Source organism: Dipodomys ordii, unplaced genomic scaffold, assembly GCF_000151885.1.
Source record: "Dipodomys ordii isolate 6190 unplaced genomic scaffold, Dord_2.0 Scaffold9, whole genome shotgun sequence".
Classification (NCBI taxonomy): Eukaryota; Metazoa; Chordata; class Mammalia; order Rodentia; family Heteromyidae; genus Dipodomys; species Dipodomys ordii.
The window spans coordinates 3,028,638-3,042,526 of NW_012267225.1; the positions used below are offsets into that span (position 1 = coordinate 3,028,638).

A 13,889-nucleotide genomic window follows, 5' to 3' on the forward strand; every position below is an offset into this window, starting at 1 on the left:
GATATGAGACCCTTGTCCATTGTATGGCTAGTAAAGATCTTCTCCCAATCCGTGGGCTTTCTATTGATCTTGCTAGCTATGTCATTTGCCCTGCAGAATAGAGCCAGAATATTTAATCGCATACTGCACATCATATTTTCCTCTGTGTTTGATTTGTGTCCCAGCATGGAGGAAAAAAGGAAAGTCATTCTTCAAGAACACTGCCTGCCAGCTTCCTAGCTTGGATATTGATTGCAACTGGAATAGTTTCTGTGTTTATTTCTTTAGTTCATGAAGAGTTATAGAAGGCAAGATATAGAGAAATCAGTAAAGTTGATGAGAATAGTAAACAGAATAAAAGATGGAGAGGCATTTCTGTTCAAGTTTAGGGGAGCCTTAAACCTCTCAGAGCCAATATTGGACCTGGGCTAAGTAGAATTTCCATGCACCATTTTCACCACAGGGTGTGAGAGCACTAGGATTTAATTATCTTGTCAACAAAAGAATGGATGGGGTGCAATTGTATAGGGGGGAAGAATATACCAAGTTTTGAGTTTTTCTTTTTGACAATATACTCTTTGGAGGAATCAGGAAGTGGGAATCCTGATTCAAAGACCCCGTGTGCAGAATTTTTCAGAGCATTAAGAAGTCATAATAATCAATTAATTAGAATACTAATAAAAGATCCATGATCAAAGTCTTCTTGCAAAGGGCAAGATGGTAGAAAATCACTGTGCAATGTCCCTTTAAAAAAGAGATTGTCAAGGCTTCCAGCACAGAAGCCCCAGGCTGACCTTTGGTCACTTCGACACTTGGTGGGAGTGGTGTAGGGAAAATGGTAGATCCTCCTGTCCTACAAGACATCCCAGGAAGTGGGCAAGAATTCCATTTATTTCTCATGGATGACTTCGGACATAATAAGGGTATGTATGAGTTAGTGGTCCTTCTTAATATATGTTCTATAACTTTCCACAGAACCCTTGGTTACCTGATACAGATGAGTTCCCTGAAACTTGAATCCATAGCTTTACCTCCTGAAAGATTTTAGGAAATTTCCAAAGAGAAATAGTGAACCTGTAAGTCTTTGGAGAGTACAGTAGGATGGAGGTCGGGAGAACCAAGGACTCCACTACAGCCTCTGCTTCGTAAAGCCTTTGAGTCCATTTATACCTCAGAAAGTCTGGTATGGTAGCAGGCAAGGGCAGTAAAAGGCATTGTGTAGTCTAAAGTCCTTTTTAGATTGCTGCTTGATTGGTCAGTTAGCAGCAGTGAAAGATTGACTGTTCTGCACACCTTTTCAGCTATGCCCTTAGTTCTGCATTGTAAATTTTATGTCAGTCATGGGGCTTGAACTCAGGGCCTGACACTGTTCCTGAGGGTTTTTTTTTTCTTAAGGCTAGCTCTCTACCACTTGAGCTACAGTGCCAGTTCCAGTTTTCTGGAGGTTAATTGGAGATAAGTATCTCATGGCCTTTCTGCCAGGGCTGGCTTCCGACTGTAATCCTCAGATCTCAGTCTCCTTAGTAGCTGGGATGACAGGCGTGAGCCACCAGTGCCCAGCTACACAGTAATTTTTTTACTTTTATTTTTTAAACTTTTTTTTTACTCTTTACTATATGAAATTTCACATCTTTATCCAAATTGGTAAAACAAACAATCATTTTAAACCTTAATTCATATCTTCCTTTAACAAAGAAATTTGGTTTTAAAGACTGGAACTAACATGAAAAATTCCTTACGTGATGAAGATAACTTCTTCTCTTTTGTAAAAAAATGTATCTAATGAGTATGTTTTCCTGGTTAGTTTCATGTTTAGATCTATAAAACGGAGAGAAAAGATATGTAGACAAGAGTTATATCACACAATGCTCTTTGTCAAAGTGTCTGCTTGGCTCGGTTTGGCACTTGTACTTTATCATAAACTGTAAGATGGTAGATTTTTCTAAACCACTGGTACAAAGAGTGAATTATTTATGTATTATTTTCCATTAGCACACTGAATTTTTGTGTATCCTGGAAATTAGACTGTGAAACTCAGTAAATAATTAGTAGCTTTCTTCATAGACAACATCTCCCTTGTTGGGTGATAGATGATACTGTACATCTTCATGGAGAGCATCATATAAATTCGCAGCATATTTTTCAGTATTTTGTCATAAATACACTTCTGTGTTAATTTTCTTGGTGACCTCACTATAATTATCACATGATTATTCTAATATTCTGAGATATTCCTGGAGTCTTCTGATGCCAAAAATTAACTAAGATTACTTGATTCTGAAGACTTTTTAGGATATAAAATTCTTGCTTTAAAATAGGAAAAGAAACAAAAGTCAGTTGAATTCTAGTACCTCAAACGCAGAATTCACCAAAGGTATTTTCCAAAGTCTGTTGTTCTGAAGGTAACTCCATCTGCCTGTATCCTCTTAGATCTGTTTTGGAGATTCTATCACATCTTGCTGAAGAGAAAAATAATCTCTTGTGAGCAATTAAGTGGTCTGAAGAAAACTATAATTAGAAACTTCCTTCTAGTCAAGGAACTGTCCACATGGTTCACTCGGAGCTACCTCTCATGATCTTTTGGCTGCTCTTCTAGCTCCCGAAGAGTCAGACGTTGGAGGGTGTCAAGTTAGCCATAGATGCCGGCTTCCGCCATATTGACACTGCTTATTCTTACCAAGTAGAAGAGGAGGTAGGGCAGGCCATTCGAGGCAAGATCCAAGAGGGCATTGTGAAGAGGGAAGACATATTCCTCACCTCAAAGGTATTGGTCTATAGTGTGTAAGTGTGCAAATGAATGATGCAATGTTGAGAGATGAAATTGTGTTATTTAATCAGTGCTTACTTGTGAAAATTACTTATTGGTACAACACTTATTTGCATTTTATTCACTTCTAATACCCAATAAGAGTCATTGGGAGATAATGATTTTTTTTTTACTTACTGTGTATAAATTTTAGCTTTAATTTCTACTTTATTTGGTAAGAAAACATGATGGGAGCTTTATTGAGTAAATAAGCAAGCAAACACACAGAAAGACAGACCAAAAGAAGACAGACAAACAAGCTGGGCTCATGCCTGTAATCCTAGCTACTCAGGAGGCTGAGATCTGAGGATTGTGGTTCCAAAGCCAGCCCTGGCAGGAAAGTCTGTGAGACTCTTATCTCCAGTAAACCACCAGAAAACCGGAAGTGGCTCAACCGGTGCTGTGGCTCAAGTGGTAGAGTGCTAGCCTTGAGCTGAAGAGTTGAGGGACAGTTCTCAGTCCCAGAGTTCAAGCCCAAGACCAACAAAAATAAACACACAAAAAAAGACAAACAGAAGGACAGAGGCACACTCAAACAGTGTGAGTATTCTGGAAGGGAGATAGAGACGCACGCCCCTTTACTTTTAAGAGCCTCATTTCAATGCAAAGTTGAACTAAGCATGGGCAGTGAAACTCCAAAGAGATCTGATCAAAGTATGTTTTTCCTTATTCAGAACTGGACAACTTTCTGACATTTCTTATCATTCATAACATCAGTTTGTGGATTTCAAAGTTTTAAAGAAAATATAAAAAGTTTCTGGATAATAAACAAGATGCCGCAAATGAGTGTCCAACATACATGAAAACGTGATTCCCTTCAACCATGTAAATGGAAGGTGCTAATCACTTAGTTATGAAAATGGATGGAAACAGAGTTCATGAGTTGAATGTTATTATTGCTTCATAAAAATTTATCCCTCTAGACATTTTGTTCTTAGATCTGATAATAATAGTCAAACATGGTCAATAGGTCAGATGAAAGGAAACTCAAGATTGTGAACATCAGTTTCAATGCAGGATAAAATGTATCAATATTAGGTAAAATTAATGCCTCAACTTGAATTGCTTATTAACCCAATGAAATTCTATTCTTGAATTGCTTCAGCTTTGGTGCACTTTCCATCGTCCAGAAATGGTTCGATCTAACCTGGAAAAGTCCCTAGAAAAACTACAATTGGACTATGTTGATCTCTATCTCATTCATTATCCAGTACCAATGAAGGTAGGCAATTTATCTTAATAATTTTTTACATGAATTTTTTATGACTAATTTTGATGGTATAACCATCAATTTCTTAGAACACTAAGTGTGGCTGTAAGAAATGTGTATGTACTGAATATGTTTTACACATTGCTCTAGGAAAATTATACAACATTGAAAAGACCAAAAAATGTAGTGAACGCTAAATTAACAGTTTGGAAGTAGACCTCAGAAATGACTGTACTCATGTACCATGTTTGTCTGCATTATTAGTGATTTGCTTGGATTTTTGTCCCAGCTTTTTCTCTTGGTGGCAAATGTGACTTTGAGATAGTTCAAGCTTCATGCTCTCTAATTCTTCATAGTATGTCTGGATCTTTGACCATCAAAATCATTTATGCACAAAATTGTCTTTGTTTCATACACCTTCCTTTGGATTCAGGAGTATTCTAAACAGTGCCAGTTGTTTAGGCTGGGTCATCAATAGGTATGTTTGTGGTAGACAAGAAAATGCAACTACTGACTTTCTCTGTTTTAAAAATAAGGCATTTCACCAAAAGAAGCTTTAGGAGTAGGCAGAGGATAACATATAGACACAGTGGACCTGTGAAAATATTTGATAATATATTTTATTGATCTGAGAGAATGGAACAGCCCAGAGATTTTTTTTAGGACTTCACATGCAAGCCTTTTCATGGATATCAGGTGTGGTATGGTCTCCACCTATTTTCATGCATACTCAGGTTTGGGTGATTGAATGGGATTGATGTAAGTCCTTCTTTTCTAGCCAGGGAAGGAAGATTTTCCAACAGATGAACATGGAAAGTCAATGTTGGACACAGTGGACCTTTTGGCCACATGGGAAGTGAGTACTTGAGGGAGAGACTACAGAGGAAGCTGGACAGGGAGAGCTGGGTCATGTCTCCATGGTATAGAATGGGATGGATAACCTTGGGGGTTGAAATTCACTGTATTGATGATGGTGTTTTCCTGCAGTGGATGTGAAGGATCCACTAATGGAATCTAATAGTGTGTGAGAGAAGAAGAATTGAAAATCTTGGGTCACATATATAGTTTCCTTTTCTAACATGGTAAAATAGAAATTCTTTTTCTGCCTCTTACTCTTTGATTATTATTACCACTTTTTCTTCTTCAAAATGATTTCTAGTTAGCTTCAATATCACTTTTAGGTAGTGCTCTTTCCTTCTCCTCATTTTTCTTTTTTTCTTTTTCCTAGTTCAAGGGCAAGTGATCAACCACTGAGCAACACTCCCATTCCGTGACTCTGTGTGTGTGTGTGTGTGTGTGTGTGTGTGTGTATGTGTGTGTAAGTAGTTCAAGCTCACATCTGTGCAAGTGAGTCTTTATAACCATTTCTCCCCTAGGCCATGGAGAAATGTAAGGATGCAGGACTGGCCAAGTCCATCGGGGTGTCTAACTTCAACCGCAGGCAGCTGGAGATGATTTTGAACAAGCCAGGGCTCAAGTACAAGCCTGTCTGCAACCAGGTGAGCTGCCTCAGTCTCCTCTAAGTCTTGCATTTATTTTCTTGCATAGGTATTTCTGTCAAATACTCCTTTCCTTATTCTCACTCCGTCCATCTTTTATTTGCAGCACAGAAGATTTTAGAAGACTCAATAGATATGGAAAACGCTCAGTTGTGGTTCTGCCAGTAAAAGTTTTAGTGTCCAAATAATATGATTCTATATCATTTCATTTAGTATTCATCTATGAAGAATTATAAATGTTAGAAGGGTGAAGGTGGTCTAGGAGGAACTCTGTATAACAAAGACACCTGTGGAAACAATGCACAGCAAAGAAAGAGAGGGAAATATGTGACTGGTTATTGCTTGTGTGGAGTTTGGATGCTTCTCTCCTGTGTTTTTTGTATCCCTGGCTTTAGTGGTCTGGATCACACCTATAAAAGGCAAATGGGAAAGGCATGCAGGTTAGACTATTGTGTCATCTGTATATAGTGATATTAATGGTGCATGAAATGGGTGCTGGAGAACTCATCAAAGAACGTAGAGCTGACTCGATACCTGAAAACTTTTTAGTTTCTTTGCTTCTCTTTGCTTTCTGACTGCTAATCAGATTTTAAGTATATTTTTCCTGTTCTTGATTCTGTGCTGTCATTTACTTTCTGACTCCTTCCAGGCACGGGGTAAGGACTTTTGATTGGAAATACAGGTTACAAATTGCTCAGCTTTTATACAATGGTACAACATTTGGAATTCACAATATGAATATTTACAAAGTTAATGAATTTTAGTATTTGTTTTTGTTCATATGTTTTAATCTTTATCCCAAATAGCTGACATGTTGTCACATTTCAGAGGATTTCTGTGGGTTGATCTGCATATCTCTCTAGTATTTTGTTGAATTTCTTCAACACAAGCTATAGAAATCTCCAGAGACCTCAGGGACATGTAAGAATGAAGACATTCTCTTATACACAGTCAATCATAATCCTATGAGTACACCCAAGAGAATTAATGATAATTTCCTTAGCTCATTTCAATCCAACGTACATTCATATTTCCTGTGGATTTCTGAAACCTCTCACAGTTCTCTCTTTCTGAGTTCCCACTCTCATCTCTGTGTTCCCTTGTGGTATGCTTCTCAAGCTCTTGTAAGCCCGATGAATCACCTCATCTGTGTCTTTGAAATACAAAGCTAATAGCTTTTCGCATATTTTGGTTTATTAAATTTTTGTCTTATGACATCATTGAGTTTTTTGCATTTCAAGGGTTTGTCAATTAGAATAAGACTTGAGTTTTTATTAGATTAAGTTCCAACATTTTGGGCCAGAAATATTCTTTGGGATATTGCATCTCTTAAATACTACCACGTTAGGAAGTGTGCTATCATTTTATTAAAAAGGCCCAGCCAGAACTCTTCTTTGTGAATATTTGGTTTCCTGTGCAGTTAATACTAGCCTGGCTGTCAATAGTGAAGTTCTTATTTCAAAATTAACTTTCAAGTTATTTCACATTAATACTTGAAGAGTATTGATTGATTTTTGCAAGAATTAGATGCCTCCTTGGAGTTTGTGAGTAATGATGGTTTTAATTAAATCTAATCCATTTACATTTCTTTGTATCACGCAAACAAATTACTCATTACATAAAGATAAGTGACAATTATTTATGAAAGACAGATACGTTGATATATTCCAATTCAAAAATCACTGTTCTCAGAAGTGAGTTAAAGTAATTTTATCCACCATTGAGAGGGAGAAGGGAAATGTGTTTGTTCTCATTGTAGGACATTTGCTTTGAGTCAAGATGACATTACATTTCACTCAATGAGTCAGAATGAAGGTGACTCTTTATTACTGTTAATGCATAAATCAGACCAAGTGTCACCAGCAAATGCCACCAACCTAGTCCTTCTGTCCTTCACTTGTAGTGATGTCATGAATCATTAACCAAACTCTTGATTTATTGATGATTTCAGAACAAATGTAATGCTGTATAGGTTTGCATTATTGTTCAGCTCTGTTTACTTTCTCCTTTGTGCCAACATTGATGTTTCATGTAAGATGACATACTTCAGTTTTATCTTTTTATTATCTTGAAGTGCAAAAGAGGTGCCATATAATAACACAGTTAATGAATACACTGCATTTTGATCAGTATCACCCTCCTTCAACATTCTTACTCCCTCTCGAACCACCCCTTCCCTTACTTTTCTTAATTTTGTAGTATGCACTATGAACTCTTGACTGGGTTCTCTCCATATTCCCCATTCTTTTGTGTTCTCCTCTTGGCCCCACCCGCCTCTTGCAGGTACTTGTTTCCTGGTGCTGATTTGGTTGAGCTTTGACCTAGTCTTTCTTAAAGATTCTACTATTGGAGCTCTTCATGGGGTCTCTTACACCTCATTTAATCTGTCACCATTTGCATACTATCCAACATGTTTACATATAGATTTAAAGTTACATTCAATCTGTCGTAAAATGAAGGAAGCAATGCAACCTTTGTTTCTATGGGTCTAATTTATTTAAGATGATTTTTTCTGTCTTTCAATTTCCTTATGAATAGTACATTATCTTTCTTTCTAATAGATGAGTAGAATTCCATCGTGTTTGTATGTGTGTGGTGTGTGTGTGAATATATATAATGTGATATATATATATATATATATATATATACACACACACACACACACATATATGTATTGCATTCTCTTCTATCTTGCCCATGCACAGGTAGAGTGTCATCCCTACCTCAACCAGAGCAAGCTTCTGGATTTCTGCAAATCCAAGGACATTGTTCTGGTTGCCTATTGTGCCCTGGGATCTCAACGACCTAAACGATGGTAATTAGTACAATACCAGGTTTCCATAAAATACCACTTGGCTGCATTGTTTAATCCTATGTGCTTAGTTGTCAGAGTTCATTTTAAATTGGGTTGGGGAAGAATTCACATTTCAGAGGAAGCCCTCAGAGATGCTGTCCCTTCTACCCTGGCCTAGTCCTGGTGGAGAGTGGAGTATTCTGGCATGTTTTGCAAGTTTCCCAAAGATGTGAATACTGGGCCTGTGCATTTCAGCCTTTCTGCCTTTACTTCCAGGGTGGACGCAAGTGCTCCAGTGCTCTTGAATGATCCAGTGCTTGTTGCCTTGGCAAAAAAGCACAATCAAAGTCCAGCTCAGATTGCTCTTCGCTATCAACTGGAACGCGGGGTTGTGACCTTGGTTCAGAGTGTCAAAGACAAGGAGATAAAAGAGGACATACAGGTGATGAGTGGTGCTGTGGGCATCAGGTCTCCTGGAAAGAATTCTTTGCTTGTATACTGCCATGGATCCTCTGAGCACAGTTTAGCATAAATTATGGCCCCTCATAGTTCCTGTGGATAAGAGATTGCAGGAACTCTTGTAATCTTCTCACCCCCAGCTCAACTAAGAAACAGTACAGCCTACTCAAAGAGGGATTGGTGAGGGCACAACGATTTGGATTTCAGCATGAAGTCAGCAGTGTACTTTGAATTCATGTGCAAGGGATGTATTTTCTCCAATTCCTGAAAAGAAGGATTTGGATTAGGTAATTTAGATGACTGAAATTATGATAGTTGTGGTTTGCACTTCCTTCTAGCTATGATGGACTATGTTTATTCATTTGGAGGGTCTTCCTTCAAATAGGAATCCTTTCTATCTTGCTCATTTTTCTAGATTGTGGATCCTTGTAGTACTAATCACCCCTTACACAATCCTCTTAGTACAAACTACATTTAGGTTCATGATTCTTTAGCTTGAAATTTTGCCATTGCTCAAGCCTGAACTCATCCAAGTTTTTCTGTCTAAGTTAAGTTTGCTCACGTTAGTCAAGAAACTACTGTCATGTATGGTAGGATTTGAAGACCTTCTATTATTAATTAGTCAGCCTCCTGAGGTTCCCAACTCTAGTTTTCATCTACCAACCAACTAGCCCAGATTCTTCTCTTCACATAGTACCCTACCAACTCCATGAGAACTTGCAAAGCCTTTTAGGCGTAGGTTTAACATGGTCACATCATTGCTTTTGCTCATTTCTAACAATCAATGCAAATTACAAAACAGGCAAAATTCAAGGGGTGAGGGAACTGACAAGAATTCACAGTGGAAGAAATTTCAAAATCATGTAAGAGTGCAGAGACAAGGAAGTATGAATTACTGGGAGGCCTTCTTATGTTCTGTTTGCCAAATTGTGTATTCTCAGTGTGAGCCTTTCAAATTGTGATGCATTTTCTGGAATAGCTTTTCATAAACTTTACTTGTCTTCATTCTATCTTCAATTGTTTTCTAATTGTCTCATTTCTTATCTCCAACTGCATAAATTGTAGGGGAAAATAAGCTTGCCTTACATTTTTATTATTTAAAAATAACATGGGCTGTGTACCAGTGGCTCTCATCTGTACACCTAGCTACTCAGAAGGCAGCGATCTGAGGATTGATTGTAGGCAGCCTGGAACTCATGGGCCTATCTACAGTTAACCATCAACAATCTGGAAGTGATGCTGTGGATCAAGTAGTAGAGTGGTAGCCTTGAGCAGATAAAGCTCAGGGATAATGCCTAGGCCCTGAGTTCAAGCCCTAGGACAAGCACAAAAAATAGTCATTATAACTTGGCTTTTTGAGTGTCACATAAAATTTAAAGACACATTTTCAAACTCTGTCCTCACAAAGTGTTTATATATTCAAATTGTCAAATACTGTACTGAAATTGTCAATCTGAAGAGAATTGACTTTTTGAAACATTAAGGATTTGAATCTCTGGTTATTATAATATTAAGCAATTGTTACCTTGTTGAAACTGTTTCTCTGCTGGCCTGCCTGTCTGTTTGTCTGTCTGTCTGTCTTCCCATCCATCCATCCATCTGTCCATCCGTCTGTCTGTCAGTCTGTCTCTGTCTTTGTCTTTGTCTCTGTCTCTGTCTGTTTCTCTCTCTCTCTCTCTCTCTCTCTCTCTCACACACACACACACACACACATGTATACATCATGTCAGGAAGTTAACAAGGATTTGGGGACACATTTGTTTCAATATTTTAGCATTTATTGAAAGTCACTTTGATGTTTAGGGTGTCCTAAATTTAATCTTAAAGGGACTTTTCTTTAATTATCACCTGAGTAGCATTTGTTCTTTATGTGTTTCATAGGTTTTAGAAAGCATTAGACATTTCAAACATTTTTTGGATTTCATTGAATCTGATTGACTAGGAGTTTCAAGACTGACAAAAACACAGGCTAGGTATACTAAAAACTTTCATTTGTGTTGTAGATTTTTGAATTCCAGTTGCCTTTAGAGGATGTGAAAGTCCTAGATGGCCTGAACAGAAATTTTAGATATGCTCCTGCTCCATTGTAAGTAACTTTGTTAAAGATATTGCTTCACTTTCTTTTCTTTTCAAGGCCCTTCCTTTCCAAACACTGCCTTGGCTCTTAAAAGGTTTCCATGGAAGCAGAAAACAGAATACTTGCTTTTGCATTTCTGAAATATGCATTTTGTAATGTGGTGAATAGAAATACCTTGAGAAGAGAGATTCAAAACCATGGGAAGTGAAGGAGGAAAAACTCAATTGTTGAAGAAAATACATAGTTACTATAAAAATTTTAATTCCTTTCTCAAGTTCTAGGTGTGTAGAATATGACACTGAACATGGATTCTAAATGAGGATACATAAAGAATATATACTGCATGTGTCTGTGGAGATTTTAATTTATATTGGAAATAAATTTAATACATTTGAAAGGGGACTCAAAATTTAGAATAGTCTGAGGTTAAAAATTAGGAGATACATATACATATATATGTAATTACTATAGAGAAAAATGAAGGGTAAGGTAGAGACATCATAACACAATGCTCTCATGTGGCAATCAGTCAGTAGTTCTCATCACCTATTAAATATCTTGACAGGGCTGGGAAGGTGGCTCAGTGGTAGAGCGCTTGCCTTGCATGCATGAGACCCTGGGTTCGATTCCTCAGCACCACATAAGCAGAAAAAAAAAGCTGGAAGTGGTGCTGGGGCTCAAGTGGTAGAGCGCTAGCCTTGAGCTGAAGAGCTGAGGGACAGCCCCAGGCCCAGAGTTCAGGCCCATGACCCAACCCTCCCCCCAAAAAAATCTTGACAGATGCTGATTTTTAATCACTTTCTCCTTTGTGTTTTTAGAAAAATCTACCAATCATATAGCAAGATATAGAAGTGTCTATGTTAAATGATATTCTTTCCATATCTGAATCTCACCTAGTAGGTTTTTTGCAATGGGCAGAGAGTAATCAATAAATTAGTAAACCAGGGGTGAAATTACTAACCGTGAATCACACACTTTATAGTAATTTTCATGTTGGTAAAGGATGGAATTAATTCTGTAGTAAACTTGATAAAAGCAGCTTCCATCCTCCTTGAGAAATGAGGTAGAAAGGACTATTTTTCCTTTCTTTGCTTTGGAAGGTTGACAGAAACAATGAAGAAAAATAAAATGTATCAAGGTTCACAAATTCTGCATTTTGTTATGTTCTTTCTAAGCAAGAGAGAAGGCCAGAAAAAATTTAGTCTTTATATTGTAAAAGCATGCTATGTAAAGTCATAGTCATAAAAATTAGAACAGCAAATTCTCACCTGATCTGGACATGTCATGATTTCCAATGGAATAATAGTTCTATAGATATAATATCTTCTCTAAAAACAGATCCTAGAGCTCATGATTTGCATTCTTTGTCTTTGTAGCCTTCTTGGTCACCCTAATTATCCTTTTTCTGATGAATACTGAAATGGAGGCCTGTGTGACGTCTTCTGCTTGAAGCTCCTGTGTGGAGAGGGTCCTGGGAGGCCTAGTGGCTTTGTCCTTTGGATATATCTGTTCCACTCCATTGGTGATGCTCAGTGGTTTCACTCAGCTAAAGCTGAGTCCCCTAGGCTGGAAGAGAAGGCTGTACATTGTCATCACTTTCTGAAATAAACCTAAAGATTCTTCCTAACACTGTCTTTGTCACTTGCATGTTTCCCCCCTCTCACCTTCTATAAATAACCCAAACTGATTTGGCCAGAAGTGTATAGACAGGTATCAGGGACCATGCTAGTCATTTTCTCTCAGACTCCAAATTGATCACTATTATTTTGAGAAGATTAGAAATCACATATGAGATTTAATAATCATACAGTCTTCTCTTTAGAAAAAAATAAAATTTGTTTTCATACATGTGTATTTATAATACATATAGTGTGATATTACATCATTGACTCATAAATTCATTATTTTCCACTATTACATTACAATCTCTCAGTGTTTATAATAATTCATTAATGATTTACCAGTTCCCATTTGAATTCCACCACATATTCTATTATATCAAATTTTAGCCACCTATTCCAAAATTTAACAAATTTAAGATATTTTAATTTCTGTTTATTTATGGATAATGTTCAGTAAGGTCATGAACTGCAGAAATCAGTTCATAGGCACAGTGCATCTTGGTCAGTGTACCTCCATCCACTGCATCTTCCATAGGATGTGACCGCCTTTGTATTTGGATATGTGACCCTGGGAAATCAGGTTTCCCCTTAGCCATCTCTTGTAAGGTAATAAAGTAGAAATTAAAGGAATGTATGGAAAAACATGAATTTTAGTTCTACCTAGATTGAGCAAAAATTAGAAAAATCCCAAAAGTTCCTTCTAGCAAAGCAAAGGATGCAATCCATGTATGTGAGAAATCCGGGTTGGTGGTTCTGTCCAGTAGTTAACTTGGAGGTAAAGAAAGGTTCTAGGGAAATGTTCTGATAGAGGTGCATAGGCCCACGGATTCATAAAAAGTGGCCACATGAATGGGTGCTGGTGGCTGACGCCTGTTATCCTAGCTACTCAGGAGGCTGAGATTTGAGGATCACGGCTCAAAGCCAGCGTAGGCAGGAAAGTCCGTGAGACTTTTACCTCCAATTAACCACCAGAAAACCAGAAGTAGTGCTGTGGCTCAAGTGGTAGAGCACTCACCCTGAGAGGAGGAGTTGAAGGATAGCTCCCAGGCCCAGAGTTCAATCCCCACTACCAACAAAAAAGAAAGAAAGAAGAGCAGCCCCCATATCACTGAAGAAAAAAAATTCCATCCATCATAGGTAGATCTAGAGGAGGTAGTAATATATGGAACAAAGTTTATTGAAGTTTTATTGAACTTTATGCATGAATGGAAATGACATGATCAAGCCCTTTACTATGTACAATTCAATATATGTCAATAGAATAAGAAAAAATAATTTTATAAAAATAAATTGATTTTAGTTCTCTTCTTATACATGAAACATTACCTCTGTCTTCACATTAGTTAATTATTAGACCAGTAGAAACACTGGTTAATCATTACACAGTTACACAAGTGACACTGGTTAACCATTAGTCAGGGGCTATGGCTATAAGTTACTCAG

At 37.5% G+C, this 13,889-nt stretch overlaps 2 protein-coding genes across 2 annotated transcripts in view; both read left to right on the forward strand.

Annotated features, from left to right (window-relative positions):
• The window catches only part of LOC105980411 (prostaglandin-E(2) 9-reductase-like), a 13,935-nt gene extending 1,487 nt beyond the window's left edge, over positions 1-12,448 (forward strand). The window contains exons 2-9 of the mRNA XM_013009252.1: positions 2,576-2,743; positions 3,891-4,007; positions 4,774-4,851; positions 5,372-5,494; positions 8,200-8,309; positions 8,565-8,730; positions 10,751-10,833; positions 12,201-12,448. Coding sequence (XP_012864706.1) covers positions 2,576-2,743; positions 3,891-4,007; positions 4,774-4,851; positions 5,372-5,494; positions 8,200-8,309; positions 8,565-8,730; positions 10,751-10,833; positions 12,201-12,243 — 888 coding nt within the window. The 3' untranslated portion in view covers positions 12,244-12,448. The remainder of the gene's footprint in view (positions 1-2,575; positions 2,744-3,890; positions 4,008-4,773; positions 4,852-5,371; positions 5,495-8,199; positions 8,310-8,564; positions 8,731-10,750; positions 10,834-12,200) is intronic.
• Positions 1-13,889, forward strand: part of LOC105980410 (aldo-keto reductase family 1 member C4-like) — a 293,440-nt gene that overhangs the window by 51,620 nt on the left and 227,931 nt on the right. The gene's annotated exons all lie outside the window — the stretch shown is intronic.